Source organism: Rhinopithecus roxellana, chromosome 1, assembly GCF_007565055.1.
Source record: "Rhinopithecus roxellana isolate Shanxi Qingling chromosome 1, ASM756505v1, whole genome shotgun sequence".
Lineage (NCBI taxonomy): Eukaryota > Metazoa > Chordata > Mammalia > Primates > Cercopithecidae > Rhinopithecus > Rhinopithecus roxellana.
The window spans coordinates 159,939,783-159,964,683 of NC_044549.1; the positions used below are offsets into that span (position 1 = coordinate 159,939,783).

Consider the following 24,901-nt stretch of genomic DNA (forward strand, 5'->3'; position numbering starts at 1 on the left):
CTACCTAGGAACTCCAGTGTGGCAAGGAAAGTCCAAATCATGGAATAGATACTCATGTGAACTAGTGAACATTGCTGTATATGGCCATAAGTCATGTTTCTAATGACCTCCAATTCACAGTATTTCTTCTTAGAGATATAGAGAGTGGAGTGGGGATGGATCCCAGCAGTATTCTACAGAGGGTGCTAGTGACATCCTCTTATGCAAAAGATGTACGTAACTTACTGGGCAAGTTGCAAAGTTTAGAATTACTTTAGAACAGGCAATACTCAAATAGGTGAGGGTTTATCCTTTTACTAGTATATAGTAAACCTTGGAATACCATGACCAAAGGTATCAATTTTGAACTTAATTAAATTCATGGTTGATAAAAATATATTCTCACTTGCTATAAAGCTGCTAGATTTTTGAAATTCAATTAAGGAAACATTTTCCAGAGTATATTTCTTAGAGTAGTAATTTTAAGCAAAACTAATAAATGATACCAAAAATCAAAACACAAGTTTTAGAAATACTAGTTTATCCCCTTTAAATAGGCTTCTTCTGTAAAACATGATTTCTCAGAGTTTAATCAGATGTCAGTATCAAGAAGAGGATATGTTATGCAGCATTGCTTAAATACATTGGAACACAGAAAGCTTTACTCTCAGTATAGCTAGTGTTTCAAGGAATATATTGTAAAAAGTGCTAAATTAAAGGATATTTAGAACCTATATAAGCGGCAAGTTACCTATCTGAAATGGCCAGGGAACTGTTATATACAACATACTCTCTAGAGTAATCTTGTTGAAAAGGCAGATGCCGGCTGGGCGCAGTAGTGCACGGCTGTAATCCCAGCACTCTGGGAGGCCGAGGCAGGTGGATTACTTGGGGCCAGGAGTTTGAGACCAGCTTGGCCAATATGGCAAAACCCTGTCTCTACTAAAAATACAAAAATTAACCAGGTGTGGTGGCACACACATGTACTCCCAGCTACTCAGGAGGCTGAAGCGTGAGAACCGCTTGAACCCTGGAGGCAGAGCTTTCAGTGAGCCAAGATCACGCCACTGCACTCCAACAACAAGAAAGAAAAGATGGACTAGTGTTCAGATGCTTTCCTTGATTCAGAATCGGCATGCCTCTTAAATACTGAATATAGTAACATACACAAAACAGTAATTTAGCTTTTTCATATTTATACATGAACTTAGTATTTGATCTCAGCAAATTTAGAAAAATAATCAGGAGCTTTTGATTTTCCACAAAAAAATTATGAATTGAGAAACCTTGAATTTATTTGATGATTCCAGTTTTGTGTTATTGGTGAAGTTCAGAAACTCATAAACAGTTGATTCCATAGGAAATTCAATTCTTGAAGAGTAGAACTTTGAATTTGCAGGGTGGATATGTGTATTATGAATATGGGTCATACTTTATGCTTATGTAACTGAACATGTAGTTTTACTGGGGCTCTCTTCATTACAAAAATACAACTTATCCTCAATACACAATTTATTGACTACTACAACTTAGCAAAAAATGTTTTGGCTTCATTATTCATTGCAATAAGAAAAATTTGGTGGATTAAAGGTATTGGAAATGAAATTTTAACAGTGATACGAGAATGAAATGGGAGAAGGGAACAATACAGACTTCAATATTATCTGTAATTCTCATATTTTAAAGTGATGCAAAAATGACATTTGCCAGTAATGCAAATGTATCACATAACTATTGCATTACTTTGCTTTTTTAAATTCAAAAAATAATATTACTAACAATTTATATGATCATTCATTCAACAAATACTTGTTGAGAGCCTACTGTGTGATAGATGCTAGCAATAAAAGATAGTAAAAAAGAGACATCATCCCCACTCTCCTGGAGTTTGTGTTTAGATGTGAAATGTTTGAGATCTTATTTAGAATGTGTAAAAGGACAAAGTGAGGAAATGGGGGTGAATTAACTCATATTGATAATTAAGAGGTAGGGCTAACGTGGGTACTAAATTAGTAAGAAAGGCCTTTCAATACTGAGAGGAGCTGCCTTATTTTTAGTGAAAATTGAGTTGGAAAAAAAATACACACTGGGGCTATGGGCCCCACAGCTAAAGCAGTCTCATGTGGTATTTTATTTTCTCACTGGTTGCAGCTCAAAGTTCACATGCATTTTTCTTTGATTCTCTCTAGTATATGACTGCTGCTGCTCCTATGCAAGGGACCTACATTCCCCAGTACACGCCTGTGCCTCCGACAGCTGTTTCTATTGAAGTAAGTCTATCCCTGTCGAATAAAGAGGTTAGAAGAAATAAATCTCAGTCGTATACACTGTAGTCCCCCCATAACCGTAGGAATCCTCACTTGCAATTTTTGTGCTACTCCAAAATATGACATTGTAAATTCAGTATATGAAAGTATAAACATTTACTTGAATGTGGTTGTGTTTTGCTTTGCACATGCAGTGAGGTCATCTGCTACAGAGGCACAACAGGAATCTCTTGATGGGAGTCTCTTTCATATTTAGAGAAAATTCCAGAAACCAAATCACAACTCCAACAATTTTAATCACGAATACTTATAAAAGGAAAAAAGTTTGCAACTATGTGAATGAACTAGTTCTTTAATGCCTTGTTCCTCAAAGAGTGGTTCCTAGACCAGCATCATTATATCCCTTGAGAGCTTGTTAGAAATGCAGACTTGCTGGGCATGATGGCATGCACCTGTAATCCTAGCTACTTGAGAGGCTGAGACAGGAGGATCTCTTGAGACCAGAAGTTCGAGACCAGCCTGGGTGAAACAGTGAGACCCTGTCAGAAGGAAGAAAGAAAAGAAATGTAGACTCTTAGGTACTATCCAGACCTACTGCATCTGAATTTGCATTTTAAGATGATCACTCAGTGATCCAAATGCACATTAAAAATTTGAGAGGCACTGGACTAATGCACTGGTTCTCAAACTTTTCTGCACATTGAAATTATTTGGAGAGCTTTAAAAAATATTGATTCCTGGGTCTTATTCCCACAGATTATGAATTTGACTGGAGTATAGACTGAACATCATTTTTTTTTTGTATTTTTAGTAGAGACGGGGTTTCACCAGGTTGGCCAGGCTGGTCTTGAACTCCTGACCTCAGGTGATCCACCCGCCTAGGCCACCCAAAGTGCTGGGATTACAGGCATGAGCCACTGTGAACATCATATTTTTAAAAGACCTTAGATGATTCTAATACGTACCCAAATACTAGAAATCATTGCTCTAGGCGATGAACCTGCACAGGCTTGCAGCTTCTTACAGACAAGAAAGAAGTTGTACAAGTCTTATTGCTGTGAATATCATGAATGATGATGTCAGCTTGTCCTTCATGGAAGTTTTGCTGCATTCATTCTCTTTCCATTGGGATAAATCTATGCCCTCTACACATCATTTTACTGGACAGAGCCATAAACCACATAGAAATGGAGAGGGCACAGAGCTATGCAGACGGTGGTAAAACAATTAGGTATGTATATTCTTTGCTCTGGTTCTAGCCATTACTTTTTTATTGCCCTTCTTTTTCCCCTCTCCTGATGCACATGTGCATTATGGTCACCTACATTCCTTCTCATCAGCTGGGAATCCCCTGCAGTTGATGTCTTTGCTACTCCATTTGTTGGCAAGCAACTGCTATGTTGGTACCACTCCATATAAAAATCCACCAAGACTCTCAATCTCAGAGATTGAGGGAGACCTTTACAGACTAGTCATGTAGCTTAGGAAATCAAGGAGTTCCAATTGTTAAATCTTTCATGTGTTCCAGACCTATAGGTCTCAAAGAATGTGTCATCTTAACAGTTTTGTCTTTTCAGAATTTCAAGAATATATGATTAAATTTCACATTCTTTGCTATATTTAGCTATCAAAAAGCACCTATGCCATGAGAAAATAGGCACTTTAAGTGTAAACTTCTGCCACATATTTTCATTTCTCTGTGTACACCAAAAACATATACATAAAACTTGACCATTTTGATGATTATGAGACATTTAACAGTGTGGCTTATTGGAAACAGTCTAATTATAGTTATATTTAGGGATTAAAAAGAAATATTTCACTGAGAAAAATATAAATATACTCTGATATATTGCCTTGAACCAGTGATTATGAGGAAAATCGTTAATTAAAACACTCTCTATAAAGTAAAGGTGGGAGGTGTCAAAAAATCAATAATACCAAATAGTGAATTAGGAAAGAAAAGATTGAATAAATATAGAGAGAATTTTCAAATTCTAAAGAAGAAATTTAGGGAATCTCAGTGACAGATTACTTGACATCACTGCAGGTATCCATGACTACAAATAAAACCAGGAAAATTTATCAAGATAGGTGCTCTTCTTAGGCCTAGTAACAACCAAATACAATCACCTAACAACCAAATAAAATCACCTATGCCTCTCTGGAATCCAAAATTATATTCTTGATTGTGACCAATTCCAGAAATTCACTCTTGCCAGCATCTGTGAGAAACAAAAAATAGAAAGGGTGAAGGAAAAGCAAACCAAAATTAAGGACAAGTGTTGTTGTTTTCTTAAAACTTCTTGGTGACTGTCAGTTCATATACCAGAAAACAAAGCAAAACAAAACAAATTACTGAAGAGAAAACCTACTTAATAGCATCCTTTTAAAAGATTTCCAAACTTTGATGTATATTTTTATTAAGATCAGTTTCCGTTGTTATCCCAAAGAATATAGACATGATACAGTGAAATATGCCAGGAAAATAATGTTTGAACGTACAAGTTTTTATAGGAATCCTGAATGAGGATAAATTGTTATTTATTGTGGATAAATGTGCGAACCTGGTTTAAAAGTTCCAAGTATAGGCAAAATTATTTTCTGACCACTTAACTACTCCAACAACTTCTAATGGCAAGGTTTCTTAGTGCCACATTAGGATGAATTACTTAGCCCTTATCTAAATGTGCTCTCTGGGAGTCCTCTGTGTACCTATTGTGACTTCACGTAGCTGAGAGCATCTCTACTTAAGCCAATTAGAAGAGGGGTACTTACCGCCTATCTAGAGAGGGCCCTTTGCTGAAAGTAAGGCTTTTATGTTCTTATTTCCCTCCTTAGGGTGTTGTTGCTGATACCTCTCCCCAGACAGTGGCACCTTCATCCCAGGACACCAGTGGTCAGCAGCAACAGATAGCAGTGGACACATCCAACGAACATGCACCTGCATATTCTTACCAACAGTCTAAGTAAGTCTGGGCTGTGCTAAGCTCTTTTCCTCGAGATCAGCCATCTTGACATCACTCTCTCATGTTGTATCTGTTAGCTTTTGCTGAAATACAAACCATCCCAAACTTAGCAACAAGCATTTATTTAGCTCATGATTATGTGGGTTTGAAATTTGGGCCAACTTTGGGTGGATGGTTCTTCTGATCTTGACAGGAATGAAACATCTAGGAACAGCTGCTGATTATCTATGCATCTCTGCTTCTGGGTGTTGCTAGCTGTTGGATGTGTGATGGAAGTGACCGGGCCATATGCTTCTGATCCTCCAGCAGGCTAATGCACATGGAAGTCTCAGAATTTCAAGAATAGTAAAGAACAAGCCCAAATATACAAGCACTCTTCAATTCTGTTTGTAGCTAATTTTCTAATATGTCATTAGCCAAAGCAAGTCACTTGGCCAAACAGTCAATGTAGCAGTTCACTTTGAAAATGCTTGATATAGAGAGAGGCACTGCAGCCATTTAAAAAAATCTACCATATTTATTATTGGAAAAATTATACTATTCCTAACCTGAAACTGAATAGAGAGCCTGCATTTTAGTCTCAGTCTCCTTACTCTTAAATGAAGACAGTAGCACTCCCCCTTGTAGGGTTGCTTTGAATACAAAGTTAAATGTCCATGAAAAAGGGTATTGTAAGATATCAAGCAATAGAAAATATAGTCTTATTCAGGAATAAAATGGCAAGGATTTTCAGAATTACTCTTGAAAATCCTTAAATCACCCATAATGCAAAGTACATTTGGCTTTGTGTTGAATAAACATTTGGCAAACTTTGGTAAAGTTTGAGGGCTGTTTATTGAAACCAAAAGAACTTACAAAAGGAAAGTCTGTATACAGGTGTCTGGGCATGCAAACTATTCAACTTTGTAGATAGCAATAAAATCCCTGATGAATACAGAATCCCCAGACAATCCTGCCTATCTACAGAGTGCTGCTCCATTATTTAAAATAATAAATTTTCTTCTTAAAGAAAAAGTTTATTCTGATATTTGTTAAAACATTAAGAAATACTTTATTTATTAGGTTGGTACAAAAGTAATTGCGGTTTTTGCCATTAAGAACTATAGGTATTAGGCTGGGCACGGTGGCTCACACCTATAATCCCAGCACTATGGGAAGCCAAAGCAGGCGGATCATGAGGTCAGGAGATAGAGACCATCCTGGCTAACACGGTGAAACCCCGTCTCTACTAAAAATACAGAAAACTTAGCTGGGCATGGTGGTAGGCACCTGTAGTCCCAGCTACTTGGTGGGGCTGAGGTAGGAGAATGGCATGAACCTGGGAGGTGGAACTTGCAGTGAGCAGAGATCGTGCCACTGCACTCCAGCCTGGGCAACAGAGTGAGACTCCATCTCAAAAAAATAATAATAAAATAATAAAAAAAATAGGTATTAAAATGATTGCAATAGGGGAAGAGAGAACATGCTCAATTCAGAATATGGCAAAGACACCTGGGGATTTGTAGCCAACAAGCCGAGTGAGGGGGTCAGTGAGTGGAGAATTACTAAGAGAAGACATCAAGAACAGGAGAATTACTGCTAAACTAACTTGAGAGGCTTTTTGCTGAAGGCAGATCAAGGAATGATAACATCAAATGGAGGGGATGAGAAAAGTGATCAGATATTGAGGGTAGTCATATCAACCATAGGCTATTCTCTTTAAACTGACTTAGTAAGATTCTTGCTAAAACTAGACTATAAAGAACTGGCACGAATGGGGGCAAAAGTCTATGCCTACTCAAGATGGGGCCTCAGAGTAGCCTGACTAAAAGTTGAGCAAGAAGAGAATCTTTGTCACTTTTAAACCTCAATATACGTTGTTTGCTTTACAAATTTAATTTCTAAAGTCAGCTTTACAAATTAAATTTGCTCAGAATATGACTTAACCTTACAAATATAAGGTATTATGATTGCCATTATTAATATCAATAATGACTTTCAGAAAAGATTGTTACTGAGTAAAGCAGTATGTTATTAATTTACTGTGTGAATCACTTTTATGTGCAAAACTAATACAGTGGTAGACTCTGGAACTCCAGTCCAAGCATATTGAAATTTTTTTTCAGCCTGGTCAATGGGTTATATGTGAGAAAAGAAGCAGATGTTGGCTATGTGTAAAGCATAGCAAGAGACATTGGTGGGAGATGAGAAATACCGTGGATAATGGGACATTTTATGTGACCGTTTGACTGAGCCACAGGGTGCCCATGTATTTGGCCAAATAATATTTCTGGGTATGTCTGTGAAGGTGATTTTGGATGAGATTAATATTTGAATCAGTTAAAGCAGATTTTCCTCCCCCCTGTGGGAGACTTCCATCCAATCAGTTGAAGCCCTTAATAAAGCAAAAAGATTGAACCTCTCATGAATGAGTAAGAAGGAACTCCTGCTGCTTGACTGCTAGAGCTAGAACACTGGTCTTTTCCTGCCTTTGGACTTGAACAAAAATATTGGCTCTTCTTAGATCTTGAGCCTGCCAGCTATAGAACTAGAATTTACATCAACTCTTTCAGTTCTCAGACTTTCAGACTCAAACTAGAATTACACTATTAACTCTTCTGGGTCTCCAGTCTGCCAACTGCAGATCATTGCAGATCATCAGACTTCTCAGTCTTAATAATTGTGCAAGCCAGTTTATTTTTTAAAATCTCTGTATCTCTCCTCTTTCTCCCTCTCTCATGTGTATGTGTGTGTGTATATATATATGTACATGCACACACATACAGTAGCTTCTGAAATTGGTTTTCTGATCTGATTAGGTTTAAAACTAATGACTCTATTTCTAGTAGTAAAGAGAGCATTTATATTCCATGACATGATCTGGCAATGGAAATATGCAAAATATCTTAATTAGATACTCCTAATCAACCATTTATAAGAAGCAAGGAGATGGGTGACTATGTATATGACATTTTCAAACATTTTTGCAAAATTAATGAATATGATTGTCTGATTGCTCCTAATGTCACTAGACATAGTGAGGAAAGAAGAAGATGCATTCAGTGATTCAATTTTCAGCTTAAACACAGTATAAATGACTTGAAGGTTTCTATGTCTGCCTTGAAAAAGCCCTTTATTTCCTGGAGCCACATGGCTGAGATTGCTGAAAATCAAACCCAGAATCTCATCCTGTGACAGGCTGAGTTACAACAGAGGTTGAATTCCTAATTTCATGAGTATCTACTGTTAAAGTGAAGGTATTGATTGGGAAAAAGTGGGATCTTGTAATTGTCATGGATATATGGGGGAAAAAATCTAATCAAGCTGGGGACAGTGAGTCTCTAAATATGATGAGTATTCTTTGCCAGTGGAAGAAGCCTCCCCATGTCCAGTGACAGTGGCTTCTCCACTACAATTGGGAGTGATTTTTAACCCTGCATTGCCTGAAAAAACTGGAATGGCCTCCTCTGAGTCAGTTGTCATGTAAGACAAAGCTGAGTCCTCTTAGGACTCACCTCCACCACCCCTCTTCACTTCTAGATCTATAACTAGGCTCAAGTCTAGCAAGCCCCTAAAGGTGAGGTGCAAAATATCACCTATAAGGAGGTGCACTACACTTCAGAAGAACTACTTAGATTTTTTTTACTTTATACAGACAGAAATTCATGGAACATGTGTGGAAATGGATATCAAGGATGTGACATAATAATGGAACATAACGTTGGATCAGCCCAAAGTAATTGACATGGGCTCACTAAGCATAGATTCTGCAATTAATGTTGCAACTCAAGAAGTTATAAAGACTCTAATAGCTTAGCTGGTTGATGAAAACATGGGTCAAGAGATGACCCACAGTGAGCTAGTTGGAAATGCTAGCCCTAAAGGAAGAGATTCAAAGGCTTAGAGAGATTTTAATATTAGAGTGGGTTTATCATTTAAGATCTACTCACCTACAGTGGGAGGGTCCAGAAGACATTTCACCACAACTATAAGAAATACATGTGTGAGGGGAGCCTTGGCATCCTTGAATAACTCTGTAATTGCTCTTCTCTGTAGCCCAGAACTTACAGTGGGAACTATAGTCACTGAATTGGGAAACCTAAATGCAATTAGAGTGATTGGACCCTGAGTGATTGGGGCCAGGTGGCAACATTCAATCACCAAAAGCGAGGTTGGCATGGTTACTGTAGAGGACAGAAGAGTTAAAACAGCAATCAGAATTGTCTGGCTCATGCAGACTTATGACATTGGCTGGTTGATCGTGGTGTTCCTAGAAGTGAAATACATAGAAAGTCTGCCAAATTCTTATTTGGCTTATATAAGCAGAAAAGTTCTAGGTCAGGTGAATAAATGTCTAACTTGAATCATAAAGAGAGAGAGATTCATGGCACTTCAATCAATTCCCAGACTTGAGCCAGTTTACAGACCCAGAGTCCATTGACTGAAAAGGAGATTGGGTTTCCTCAAAGAAAGGCACTGATAAACTATCAAAGATGTATACTGTTAATTTTTCTCTCAGCCTTCCCAAAAGGGACCTATTGCCTCTGACTAAAGAAAAGAAAAAATCAGATCTTTCAGAGTCTGACAACTGACATTAATTCCAAGAGACCTAAAATGGCACCATAGTGCACCAGAGTATAGACATACAGATGTCAGGTAATCAATGGAGTTTTAGCTCAGGTCCTTCTCACAGTGGATTCCATTAATCCCCAAGCCTATCTTGTGGTTGTTTCTTTAGTTCTAGAATGCTCAGTAACTTGCAGAGTCCCCACATTGGTTCCCTGACTTGCAGAATAAGGACCTTTATGGTGGAACAGGCAAAATGGAAGACACAGGAACTGTTTCTACATAGGAAAATAGTAAACCAAATTCAGTAATGCATTTCCAGAGGACTGCGAAAATTAGTGCTTCTGTCAAGAACTTGAAACATGCAGTGTCGATTTCCATTATAACTCCATTTAACTTGCCCATTTAGCTTGTGCAAAAGACAGATGGAACTTAGAGAAGGACAGTAGGTTATTGTAAGTATATTGCATTAGTCTGTTTTCATGCTGCTGATAAAGACATACCCGAGACTGGGTAGAAAAAAAGATTAATTGGACTTACAGTTCCACATGGCTGGGGAGGCCTCAGAATCATGGCAGGAGGTGAAAGGCAGTTCTTATATGACTGCAACAAGAGAAAATGAAGAAGATGTGAAAGCAGAAACCCTGGATAAAACCATCAGATCTCATGAGATTCATTCACTACCATGAGAACAGTATGGAGGAAACCACCCCTACGATTCAAATTCTGTCTCACTGGGTCCCTCCCACAACACATGGAAATTATGGAAGTACAATTCCAGATGAGATTTGGGTGGGAACACAGAGCCAAACAGTATCACATACCCAGGTGATGAGTTCAATGACAGTGGCTGTATCAAATGTGGTTTCATTGCTTGTGCAAATTAACACACCCCTTGGAACCTGTTAGACATCTGTTGATCTGGTACATTCTTTTATTTCTCCATTACTGTCAATAAGAACCACCAGAAACAGTTTGTTTTCAGCTTTCAAGGCCACCAATATACCTCCAATATCCTACCTCAGGAGTATATTAGCCTAGGCCATAATTTAGTTTGCATGGATCTTGATGGTCTCTCCCTTCCACAGGATATCATACTGACCCATTATATTCATGACACTATGCTGACTAGACTTAATGAGCAAGAAGTAATAACTACTCTAGACTTATTAGTAGAACATTTGTGTGTCTGAGACTGGTAAATAAATTCAACAAAAATTCAAGGAACTTCTGTCAGTGATTTCTAGAGGTCCAGTGTGGTAGGGTTTGTGAAAATACATCTCTAAGGATGAAAGATAAGTTTAATCCTGTTGCATCTAGTATCTCCTATCACCAAAACAAGCACAATGCTGAGTGGCTTCTTTGGATTTTAGAGGCAGTATGTGGGTATGTGACTCTCACTCATCTATTGAGTGACACAAAGAACTGCTAGTTTTAAATGGGACTCAGAATAAGAGAAGGTTTCACAACAGGTCCAGGCTGCAATGGAAGCTGCTGTGTCACTTGAGTCATATAATTCAGCAGATCCAATGGTGTTTGAAGTGTCAGTTGCGAATAGGGATGCTGTTTGGAGGTTTTGACAGGCTCTTATACGTAAACTGCAGTGAAGGCCCTTAGGATTTTGGAGCAAAGTCTTGCCATCTCTATCAATAACTACTTTCCTTTTGAGAAATAGCTCTTGGCTTGCTACTGGGCCTCAAGAGAAACTGAACACTTAACTATGCGCAATCAAGTTACCATGTGAACTGAGCTACCTGTCATGAACTGGGTGTTATCTGACTCACCAAGCCATAAAGATGGGCATGCAGTACTCCATCATAAAATGGAAGTGGTATATACATGATCAGGCTTGAGCAGACCCTGAAGGCACAGAAAGCTACATGCAAAAGTGGCTCAAATATCCATGTTTCCCACTCCTGCTATCCTGCCTCTTCAGGTCTAGCTTATAGGCGGCTCTGCATGATACGCAGGTACAACCAACAGTGAGCAGCTGAGACACTGTAGTCTCTTTCTGGATCATTCGTGAAGGACAGTGGCGAAGTGAAATCCTTTCATCGAGTAGAACTTATATCAGTGCATCTGGCTGTTCACTTTGCTTGGAAGGAAAAATGGCCAGAAGCATGATTATATACTTAATCATGGGCTATATCCAAGAGTTTGGTTGGATGGTCAGGGACTTGGAAAGAATGTGATTGGGAAATTGGTGACAAAGAAATTTGTGGAAAAGGTATGTGAACATCTTATGAATAATAAATAGAAGATATCGATAGTCCATGTAAATGTCCATCATAGGACCACCTCCACAGAGAATTTTGATAATCAAGATATAAGATGAATATGTGTCTGTGAATATGAGTCAGCCTCTTTCCTCAGCCATTCCTGTCATTGCCCAATGGACTCATGAACAAAATGGCCATGGTTACAGAGATGAAGATTATGAGATCAGCAACATGGACTTTTGTTCACCAAGGAAAATCTGGCATAGGCACTGCTGAGTGCCCAATGTGCCAGCAACATATCCCTGATATGGCACCATCCTCTGAGGTGATCCGCCAGCTAACTGGTACTAGGATGATTACGTTGCACTACTTCCATCATGAAAGGGGCAAGATTTTCTTCTTACTAGACAACAAACTTACTTTGGATGTGGAATTGCCTTTCCTATACATGTTTCTGCCAAAACTACCGTCAGTAAACTTAAAGAATGCTTTATCCACCATCGTATTATTCTACACGACATTGCTTCTGATCAAGGAACTCATTTCACAGCAAATAAGGCATGGCAATGGGCCCACGCTCATAGAATTCACTGGTCTTGCTATGTTCCCCACCACCACGAAGCAGCTGGCTTGACAGACAGTGGAATGTCCTTTTGAAGACTCAATTACAGTGCTAGCTAACTGGCAATACTATGCAGGGATGGGTGAAGGATTTCTGAAAGGCTGATGTGCTTCGAATGAGTACCCAATATACATGGTGCTGTTCTCCTACAGCCAGGTTTCATGGGTCCAGAAATTAAAAGGTAAAAATGAGAGTGGCACCACTAATACCCTTAGTGACTCACTAGCAAAATTTTTGCTTCCTGTACCCATGACATTATGTTCTGCTGGCCAAGAGACCTCAGGAGGAATGCTAAGGGAAGAATGCTTCCACCAGGAGAGACAACAATAATTCTACTGAACCAGAAGTTAATACTGCTGCTCAGCCACTTTGGACTCCTCATGTTTCCAAATCAACAGGCAAATAAGGGAGTTACTGTGCTGGCTGGAGTGATTAATCCTGACTAACAAAGGGAAATTGGACTACTACTCTACAGTGGAGGTAAGGAAGAGAATATCTGGAATACAGGAGATCCCTTAGTGTGTCTCTTAGTATTACCATGCCCCGTGATAAAGGTAAATGGAAAATTACAATACAATCCAAACAGGACTACTCAATCCAATGGCCAGATTGTTCAGGAATGGAGGTTTGGGTCACCCCCTCCAAAGAAGCATGACCAGCTGAAGTACTTGCTGAAGGCGAAGGGAACATAGAATGGATAGTGAAAGAAGATTATTTTAAATATCAGCTATGACCAGCTACAGCAATAAAGACTGTAATTGCCATCAGTATCTCCTTACCTTTTCATGAATACATTTGTGTATGTTTATATATTAACATATATATTAAGCAAATATCTTTTCTTACTCTCTTATGTATAATTGTATATTGACTTCATATCATAGTATTTAATCATTGTTCATTTTACATCAGTATTTAAGTTACAGAATATCAAAGAGGAGAGTAAATGTCACTCAAAGACTTGACCTCTATTTCTGTGAAAGGGGTTAGTGTGTTTTCAGTCATATGTAGGATAATTGTGTCATGTTATAAGGAATCATGTCCTTTTTATTGATGCAGATGAATGCCAAGTTGACAAGAAGTTAACTTGTGATAGTTAATTTTATGTGTCAATTTGACTGGACCATGGCATACTCATATAGTCAAACATTTTTTCCGGGTGTGTCTGTGAGGCTGCTTTTGGATGAGATTAACATTTGAATCAGTGGACTGAGTAAAGCAGGTGGTCTTCCCCAGTGTGGCAGGTCCTTGTCCTATCAGTTGAAGACCTGAACAGAACAAAAAGTTGAGCCTCCTCTGAATAAAAGAAAACTCCTGGCTGACTGATTAAGCAAGAACATCGGTCTTTTCCTGCCTTTGGATTTGAACTGAAACATTGGCTTTTCTTGGGTTTGAGCCTGCCAGCTCTGGGACTTAAATTCATATCATGAGCTTTCCTGGTTCTCAGGCTGTCAGACTCAACTGGAACTACGCTATCTGTATTGGCTCTCCTGGGTCTCCAGATTGCTGACCACAGATCTTGGAGCAAATTTTGAATAATAAGTCTCTCCTATTTCTGTTTCTAAATTCTCACTAATGTACTGTTTGCCAGAAACACCTCTCAAGACTGAGTAGGTGAAACTGGCTTTGGTTGTGCCAAAGCACAATAAGGAAATGAATGATTCTAGAACCAAGCTAACCGTTTAATGATGTCTGGATAAATGGAAAAAAATACTTTCATTTATCCAATCAACAATTAATGATTGAGCACCTACTATGTGACAGGCAGCATTCTAGGTGCAAGGGAAAGACTAATGAAAGAGGCCAATGCCTCCCGCACTCTCTTGGAGTTTCCTTTTAGTAATAGACTTAGAATCAATGGATCAATCAGAAAATAATCAAAAAGAGAGCTACAAAGCAGATTATTTTAAAAGACTATTTTGATACGAAGTGACCGAGTACCTAAGATTAGGTATCAAAGGAAGCCTGTCTATACAGTCTCCAGATCTGAAAGATAATTAGAAGCTAATCATGGAGAGATTGGGAGAAAAATTATTTTAAGCAGATGAAACAGGAAGTTCAGAGGCCCTGAGGGGCCACCTGAGGCATGAATGTCCTGAACTAGAGGGGAAAGTAACAGGAGATAAATCAAACAGGCCAGCTGTTATTGAGTCTTTGGCCCTTGGCTACTTGGCTTTGTGTCCAGTGATTATACTTTGTTATATTCTAAGTGAGCTGGGAAACTTTTGGAAGTCTTTAAAAAAACAGGCATGACATGATTTGATTTAAACATTAATGACTCTATTACCAATGGATGCTAGGTAAAGAGGAGCATGTTTCAAGGATGGATTTCAGAAATTTCAGAATGCAAATTTTTCCCCTTCTTGCAACTGTCCAGAATCTCCTTCTCTCCCTGCCTGATTAAAGAAGCTTTAGTTGCTTCCATTTGTGAACCTCCAGTGAATTGCGCTCTTCTCGCTCAAGGCTGTCCCTACCCAGGTGTAAGTCACCTTTGTCTGGTCATTGTATGATGTGGTGGGGAAGCAGGTGTTTGCCTGATCCAAAAAGAGCATCTCTGCCTCTAATGGATTCTGGTGACAGTCTCCCCATCACCTCCATACGCAGGTCCAACTTCACTTGTGGTACCAGCATCACGCCAGGTACTGTACTAGGAGACAGGATCCCTGCCCTCCGAGGCTTACAATCCAGTACATGATTTAGATCTACATGTGAATTATCTATATCCATATTTATATCTAGCTATCTATGTACTACAATGAAGAAAAGGAAAATAACTCTCCTCAAAAGTACTGCAGTGATAGAATGCACATCCTTTTTCTTTTCTGGCTGGATAAACATTAATGGAAGTTTGGGCAACTGGATCTGGGTCTTATGGGAAAAAGCAACGTTCTAGGCAGAATAACAGTTTGACCAAAGTCCGTAGGTGGGAAAGCTCAGAGTATTTATCTGGGAAATGAGGCAGACGAATAGAACAGTATGAAAAGGCAGAATTTACCCAGATTCTAGTATCATGTGTTATACTGAGGTGCTTGGACAGCATTTGCTTTGTTCTAGGACTGCGATTCCAGCTGAAGTAGACAAGGCACTTGGAAGCATTGAAAATCCCCAGTCCTATTATTTCAATTATTCACACAGGAGGAGGTAAAGGTCTGAAGTATGATGGTAGTGGGTATGATGGTGAGGTAGGGAAGTCTAATAGGGAGAGACCAAAGAAAAAGAAAGAAAAAAACAAGACTTAAAAATTCCAAGCAAAACAATGACGTTACTGATGCCATTAACAGAGGCAGATGAGCTAAAAGCCCAGGAAGACCTGATTTTTGGAGAAAGACAAGGAATCTAATTATTGTGAATGTAACTTGGAACATGAAATATTTCAGTGGTGTGACATGTGAAAAGTGTGGCATGTGAAGACCACTTACATTGCCCTATGGACATTAAACCTGGAGAAAATTTTAACAGGTCCTGCTTATATTCTCTTCTTTGATATTATACAAAGTGCTAGAAGTTTTTGACTTAAAACAACAATAGCATCACAAAATAGAATGAAACCAAATGAATAATCTAAATAAAATAAATTTGTGAATGGCAATCACTCCTGTAAATTTGTAAACAGGAATAATTAATGTGACTCTAAGTTTGTATCAATTTTACCCACAGTAAGACATGAGAGTCTTCACAGTCATTCAAGGAAGACATTAGTAATTCAGCTTAGCATTTGGGTCATAAAAACTCGGTTTCTTTTCATTGGTAACCATCACTGGGAAAAGTTTGAGGGATGCAAGAGCACCCACGGAGGCACTTTGTAAATATGTAACAAGCATTGATGACAAAGTAGACACAACACAATTTATACAGTTTGCTCTGTATGCTTGAAGTCCCAGTTCTGTTTTTAGAAAGAACCTGACCCTGTCTTACATGAAAAATTCACTCAGGTTAGATTTGACCATTTTCTAGAGGTAGGGTGATGTTATCCTCACAGAAGTCACCAGAAAATTATTCAACGACAGTCCAATTTTGAGATCAAGCTCAAACAACGTCCTAAAGTTAGTCATATGCTACAAATTTCCCCACATTTTTAATATTTTTTAAAGCTTTTTTATTGAAAAAAATTATAGACAGGGTCTCACTCTGTCACCTAGTCTGAAGTGCAGCGGTGCAAGTTGTCCAATCGTGGCTCACTACAACCTCGAACTCTTGGTCTCAAGTGATCCTTCCTTCTCAGCCTCCCAAGTAGCTATGATTAGGCACCTTCTATTTTGCCTGATTTTTCCCCACATTTTTATTGTATCCTTCCCTTTTCTTGTAAAGTGTAGACTATGTCTAAAATAATGTAACCAATCCACATTATCTTAAATACTCCAAGTTTCACAAATGGCAGCTCATTTCCAGCATCATTATGCTAATTAACATGCTACTACTTTCATCAGGCAGCCCATTTCTAACAATCATTATGTTAATTGAGATACAATAGCTTTAAGTACTTGTACAAACCTCTGGCCTTTCTCATTAAATGCTAGCTGACCTCCTGTGGGGTGTGAAATTCTGATTAGGGCAGCCAGTGTTCCTGAAAAGTAGCTTAACCCATTATACATACATTTAACATCACAATTGTCTACCCTAAAGACATTGCGAAGTACAGACTTCACAACAGATGGTTTAAAGGAAGAGTTTGAGAAATATAAATGATGTGCCTATGGATTAAGGGACTATATTTGGGATACATGTTGGCAAATATTAAATATTCCAAATTCCACATTTCAAGGTAAATCAAAAGACTTCACATTGTAGTATTTATGGAGTTTTCTTTCTCCCATTGTTAAAAGAGGCTACTTGAGGGATAAAAGACTACATATAGGGCATAGTGTTTACTGCTCAGGTGACAGGTGCACCAAAATCTAAGAATTCATCACTATAGAATTCATTCATGTAACCAAAACCACTTGTACTCCAAAAACTATAATAATAAGAAGAAGAAGAAGCTACAAATGCAAAAGGATTCCAGGTTCTAATCAGAGAAGGAGGAAATAACTGTGGTTTATTTTGGAAATTCTATGAGCATTCCAATTCCCACCCAAGTTATCTGTTTTCCTTTGTGCTATGTAGGAAACCTTAAAAATAACTAGATCTGAAAAGTATGTCTTCAATCAAAGTTAAATTGTAATATGTGGAATCAGAAGTCCTTGGTTCAGATTCCACCTTTACCACTCCCTAGTTATCACTAAGCCCTTTGGAGCCTCATTTTATTCTTCTCTACAGCGGGAGGATTACATCAGTGTTCTCCAAAGAGTGTTAATTAGGTCTCTAGTGCTGAGGGAGGATTTGCCACTGTGCCCTGGAGTTGGGGTGGGGAAGTACTTTCTGGTCAAATTATGTTGGGATACACTGGTTTAAACTAAGTGAAATAGTTTGCTTGTTTCAAAGTCATAAAAATACTAATTGACATGACCTCCTGGAGTGTCAGATAAATACAGCAAATGTTTTACTTCCAGAAAGATTAAGATGTGTGATGCCTTCCTCTCAGGGAATTCTAAGAGGCTTTTTAAAATTATTGTTTTAATTAAATTATATATATTATATATATGTACATATATATTTTTATATATTTTATATATACATATTTATATGTGTGTGTGTGTGTATACACACATAGAGAGAGACAGACAGACAGCACATGTCAGCGTCTCACTCTGTCACTCAGGCTGGAGTGTAGGGGCGTGATCTCAGCTCACTGCAACCTCCACCTCCCCGGTTCAAGCAATTTTCCTGCCTCAGCCTCCTGAGTAACTGGGATTACAGGCATACACCACCATGCCCAGCTAATTTTTGTATTTTTATTAGAGATGGGATTTTGTGATGTTAGCCAGGCTTATCTCAAACTCCTGGCCTCAAGCGATCCTCCTGCATTGGCCTCCCAAAGTGCTGGGGTTACAGGCATGAGCCACCATGCCTGGCCTCCAAGATTTTTTAAAATCAAATTATTAATTCTTCCTATCCATGAACATGGAATGTTTTTTCATTTGTTTGTGTCCTCTGTTATTCCTTGAGCAGTGGTTTGTAGTTCTCCCTGAAGATGTCCTTCACATCTCCTGTAAGTTGGATTCCTAGGTATTCTATTCTCTTTGTAGCAATTGTGACTGGAAATTCACCCATGGTTTGGCTCTGTTTGTCTGTTGCTGGCGTATAGGAATGCTTTTGATTTTTGCACCTTAATTTTGTATCCTGAGACTTTGCTGAAGTTGCTTATCACAGCTTAAGGAGATTTTGGGCTGAGATGATGGACTTTTCTAAATATACAATCATGTCATCTGCAAACAGATTTTGAATTCCTCTTTTCCTGATTGAATGCCCTTTATTTATTTCTATTTCCTGATTGCTCTGGCCAGAACTTCCAATACTATGTTGAATAGGAATAGTGAGAGGGGGCATCCTTGTCTTGTGCCAGTTTTCAAAGGAAATGCTTCCAGGTTTGCCCATTCAGAATGATATTGGGTGTGGGTGTGTCATAAATAGCTCTTATTATTTTGAGATACATTCCATCAATACCTAGTTTATTAAGAGTTTTTAGCATGAAGGGCTGTTGAACTTTGTTGAAGGCCTTTACTGCATCTATTGAAATAATCATGTGAAAATGGCCATACTGTCCAAAGTAATTTATAGATTTAATGCTATCCCCATCAAGCTACCATTGACTTTCTTCATAGAATTGGAAAAAACTACTTTAAATTTCATATGAAATCAAAAAAGAGCCCACATAGCCAAGACAATCCTAAGCAAAAAGAACAAAGCTGGAGACATCATGCTACCTGATTTCAGATTATACTACAAGGCTACATAACCAAAATAGCATGGTACTGGTTCCAAAACAGATATATAGACCAATAGAACAGAACAGAGGCCTCAGAAATAACAACACACATCTACAATCATCTGATCTTTTACAAAACTGATAAAAACAAGCAATGGGAAAAAGGATTCTCTATTTAATAAATGGTATTGGGGAAACTGGCTAACCATATGCAAAATACTGAAACTGGATCCCTTCCTTACACCTTATACAAAAATTAACTCAAGATGGGTTAAAGACTTAAACATAAGACCTAAAACCATAAAAACTCTAGAAGAAAATCAGGCCATAGGCATGGGCAAAAACTTCATGATTAAAACACCAAAAACAATGGCAACAAAAGCCAAACTAGACAAATGGGATCTGATTAAACTAAAGAACTTCTGCATAGCACAAGAAACTATCATCAGGGTGAACAGGCAACCTACAGAATGGGAGAAAATGTTTGCAGTCTATCCATCTGACAAAGGGCTAATATCCAGAATCTACAAAGAATTTGAATAAATTTACAAGAAAAAAAACAACCCCATCAAAAAGTGGGCAAAGGATGTGAACAGATGCTTCTCAAAAGAAGACATTTATGCAGCCAATAAACATAAAAAAAAAAGCTCATCATCACTTGTCATTAGAGAAATGCAAATCAAAACCACAATGAGATACCATCTCACACCAGTTAGAATGGCGATCATTAAAAAGTCAGGAAACAACAGATGCTGGAGAGGATGTGGAAAAATAGGAATGCTTTTACACTGTTGGTGGGAGTGTAAATTAGTTCAACCACTGTGGAAGACGGTGTGGTGATTCCTCAAGGATCTAGAACCAGAAATACAATTTGACCCAGCAATCCCATTGCTGTGTATATACCCAAAGGATTATAAATCATTCTACTATAAAGACACATGCACAGGTATGTTTACTGTGGCACTGTTCACAATAGCAAAGACTTGGAACCAACCCAAATGCCCATCAATGATAGACTGGATAAAGAAAATGTGGCACATATATACCATGGAATACTATGTAGCCATAGAAAAAGATTAGTTCATGTCCTTTGGCGGGACATGGATGAAGCTGGAAAGCGTCATTCTCAGCAAACTAACACAAGAACAGAAAACCAAACACCACATGTTCTCATTCATAAGTGGGAGTTGAACAATGAGAACGTGGACACTGTGGGGTGGGAACATCACATACTGGGACCTGTCCGGGGGTGGGGGGCTAGGGAAGGTATAGCATTAGGAGAAATACCTAATGTAGATGATGGGTGCTGCAAATCACCATGGCATGTATACACCTATGTAACAAACCTGTACATTCTGCACATGTACCCCAGAACTGAAAGTATAATTTAAAAAAAGAAAAGAAAAATTAAATTATTAAAGATATCTCACAAAGTTTCATCTACATGTTGTAATTTGGATACCTATGTAAAAGATTATATTCTTTCAAGAACAATTTTTTAAAAATAGTCATGCCCTTCTTTATGGGTACCCTAACTACTTCTTTAATTTAGCCAGTAGTGGGAATGTACTGTGACTTTTTCCAGAATCGGGATCACAGAATCCCACTTTTTACACAGCATTACATGAAGCTAGTCTGTCAGGAATTATTCTGGAAAATATTGCTTCATTTGGCTATCTCTAAGACTTCCTCCTGCTCTAAAACAGATTTCTAAGATTATGGTTTGTTATGTTCCAATCTATCCACTGTGCCTTTTTTTTTTTTTTTTTTTTTTTTTTTTTTTTTTTTTGAGGGAGGATGAGTGATGAGAGGATTCAAAATACCTCTGTATTCTTAAATTCAGTGAAATTCCTACTCTACCACATTTACTCTGACTTTAGAAGGCCCTCATTTCAACACTGGTATTGTAAGTTCTTTTTATACCTCAAATCTTCTCTGGCTAACTGAACTGCCATGAATACCAAATTTCTATACATTGTCAGTATATTAATGATGAGCAAATTATGTCCTTTACACTTGTGAATAATACAACATTTTATGTATTGTAATATATTGTAACAATACATTGTATGTGCACTGTTTTACAATTTGCAAATGATTTCCATACTCATTATTTCTTCACATGAATTCCTGTTTTCAAGTTGTACCCCATTTTATTTCTAAAATGTCCAACTTAACATGTTCTTGTTGCCAAAGATCCCAGCCTAAAAATAAAAAAATTAGAACCCTTCTATTTTTATGAATTTCAGTGCAATCCATAAGTATTATGTAAATGTGCACATTCACATTTATTCCAGGACAGAGGAGATGGGCAGGAGTGAATTCAGTTCTATTCAATGGCAAGATCCTTTTTCCTTCAAGCTTCAGCTAGCAAACATGAACTTGTAAAGTACAACCATCTATTTGCCATCATTTGTTTTCATGTGGCAAAGGGGCCACTTTAAGAACCAAGCAAATTACAGGAGAGGGCTATTGGAAGCATTTGTGTACAGTTATAAAACCTAAAGTACTTCCAGCCTAGCTCATAAATATCAATGCTTCTGAGACCAGTGAATCAAGTACTTGAGTTTGATGGGTCAGGTCTTCTATGCACTGTAGTCCACTGAATAAGACATCATTTACTGAGCAGCTGCTAAAGAGATTCATGGTGTTTTAGGCATTTTCAGTTCAGTACACAATAATATCAGAGTAGAAGATGGGAGTGGGAACAAAGAACAGATTCTCCCCCCACCACCCCCCAACTCACAGCTATATAGCCAAGAAAAAAAAATTTGTTCCCATAGTAATGTAGATTTTTAGAAATAAATGGAGTAAGTCTATAGTTTGCAAAGCTAGAGATAGTTAAAATATAAACCACGGTTCCCATGACTACCACTAATAAAATTTTTCTTATTGTTGCTACAGTATGAAAATTATAATTGCTTTGCTTCTCAAAAGATACCTCACTTTCTCATATAACACAGAAATATATATTTTAGGGACTTAACCTATTGATAAAAATTAAATATTCGATATATCAACTGGTAGCTTTCCTCACATGATTTTAGGAAGAAATTAATCAGGTTCCTAATAGCGATAGCTGTCTCATATGATGGCTTTTTGCAAATTAGGAAACTATGTCCTTTCTGGGCCGTCTCAAGCTACACATTACACAGTTTAAAACACTGTGAACTGGGGTTACAGCTCTCCTCCAGGGTACATACCTTGGGGAACAGACAATGGGCTGAAATTTAGCCCCCACTCCCTCAGTCATGCATCTTGTATAGTAAACAATCTGTAAAACTATACATAATAACAGTCATACTTACTAAATTAAGCAACTGTGCATCAGAAGAACTTGCATAACTTTTTGCTGTCATCTGATAACCCTGAACAAAAAGGGTTTCAGCTAAATGTGACTTACAGATAATATAAAGGTCCTTCTTTCTATAGCACAACTCTAAAGTTATTTTACAAACTTCTAATCTGTGGGCAAAAGAGCTAAGAGTAAAGTCATCTTGCTGGAAGGTTAACCTTGCAACGTAGAAAGGGCAGTAGCAGAAGTCTATTCGAAATGAGCTAAGCAAAGTGGCATATAGTAAACTGATACTTTTCTAGTTAAACACCTATTGTGTATGTACCACTCTGCCTAAAAGGCAAAAGGTATAAGTAAAATATAGTTCCTGCTGTCACAAACTTATAATCTTGACAGAGGGAATGAACAAGAAAGAAAAGAAGGGGAAGAGGAAAAGAGAACAAAACTGCATTGGCCTCTTAACTGTCTCACTTATTTCCTCAGGCAATAAGCCTTATGTAAATGTACATGATGAATACCATGAGATAACATACAACTCAGTTATTTTAGGTGCAGAGTAAAGAATCTCATATATGTTGCTGGAATTAGTGATGATTCCTATAGTAGTTTTGAAGGAACAGAATTATTCAAAGGATCTGTAAGGAGCTACAACATAAACTATTAACCTTGATTTTTAATGTAAACAAACTCTCTGGCCCAAATCTGTATTTAAGTGAAAGTGGCAAAATTTGACAATCTCATAGACTCAGCATGATGTTATGATGCTTTTGTGACTGTGTTATGTTGAAAGCTTGGTATCTTTTAAAGCTGCCTCATTGGAAAAGGGCACAGAAGGTGATTTCAAAGTTACTTTAATTTAATGACCACTCTTATTCAATTGTTTTCACAGACCATAAACAGGACTGAAGAATGTCCGTCTGAATCTTTGCCTTGAATGAAGAAACTTCGTTGAACAAGAAGTTGGCTTCCAGTTTGCACAGACGTCAATGGAATGCATTTTTTTTTTTTTTTTTTTTTTTTAGTTTTATACCTTACCCAATGAAAACAGTTTTTATGTGCTGTGCAAATGGTCTTCATGTGGTCTGACAATTTATTTTTGCGATCTTTTTTTTTAACTACAGAAAAAAATTCCAGAAGAGGAAAAAAAAAAAAAAAAACACTACAAAACATTGAAGGTTGATATTTTATGTGGATGAACATTTGAATTGAATTCAGAATTTTCCTGAAGGTGTAGATACTTTTTTTTTTTTTTTTTTTTTTTTTTTTTTTTTTTTTTTTAACAGAAAACCTGATGTCAAGAGGCGGGCAATAGAAATGGAAATGAATTGTCTTCCTCAACAATTAAGCTACTTTCTCTTTTTCCCTTCTTGTTTAAATCTAGTGGGGTTTTTTTATTTTATTTTTTCTTAGAAATATTTAGGTAAGGTTTATCTTGAATCTTAATTGCCTTAATTTTAAGGACGTCAAGGCTCTCGAGGCAAGCTGTCAACGTCTTGTTAAAAACAAAAATCAAGAAAGAATTGAAATATTGTGCTGGATTTAACTGGCACAGAAGTTTAAGACTGAGTTTTTAGGGTGAAAAAAAACTGTACAGTTTAAATGAAAATGTTTTTCTTCATTTGAAGAAAATTTGTTGATAAAAGAAACCATGGCAACTGCAAGAATTGGAAAAATGCTGGGACTTTTCATGAACTTTGTCTTAAGTGTTGACATGAATCATTCTAAAAAGCTAAAACATTTTACAGTAAAGTTATTAATGTTGGTTTAAAAACAACTGCATTAGAAATAATGCGTGTTTGGGGGGCAGAATGCAGATTTTTTTAATTTACAAAGCGTGATCGCTAGCAAAAGCACTAGTGCTTTTTATCTGCAGTCTTTTTTATGAGCTTTACAAAGTTTTTAGTCAGCTTTGCTTGTCACATTGCAAAACCTAGCTTAAGAGCATTAAAAAAAAAAGTAGATAGGAGCTTATGGTCAAAAAGTGCAAAAAAAAAAAACAAAAAAAAAAGCAATAGATAGAGAAATTGTTGACAATTTCTGTAGTCTTTCCTAGTTGTGATCAAATTCAGCCTATGGATGGCCTATTTTATACCAAAGATGAAGTGACACCCTATTACAGTCCAGAAGATAGAGGTTGTTTTTCATTTCTTTTCTTTTTAAAAAAAAAAAAAAACAAAAAATTTATTTGACCGACATGGCC

The 24,901-nt window shown here is 37.5% G+C and overlaps 1 protein-coding gene across 1 annotated transcript in view; it reads left to right on the forward strand.

Moving 5' to 3' along the window:
* The window catches only part of RBMS3 (RNA binding motif single stranded interacting protein 3), a 546,693-nt gene extending 522,925 nt beyond the window's left edge, over positions 1–23,768 (forward strand). The window contains exons 12-14 of the mRNA XM_030937919.1: positions 2,169–2,249; positions 5,088–5,215; positions 23,591–23,768. Of these exons, the coding sequence (XP_030793779.1) occupies positions 2,169–2,249; positions 5,088–5,215; positions 23,591–23,597 (216 nt within the window). The 3' untranslated portion in view covers positions 23,598–23,768. The remainder of the gene's footprint in view (positions 1–2,168; positions 2,250–5,087; positions 5,216–23,590) is intronic.
* Positions 23,769–24,901: the final 1,133 nt, after the last annotated feature.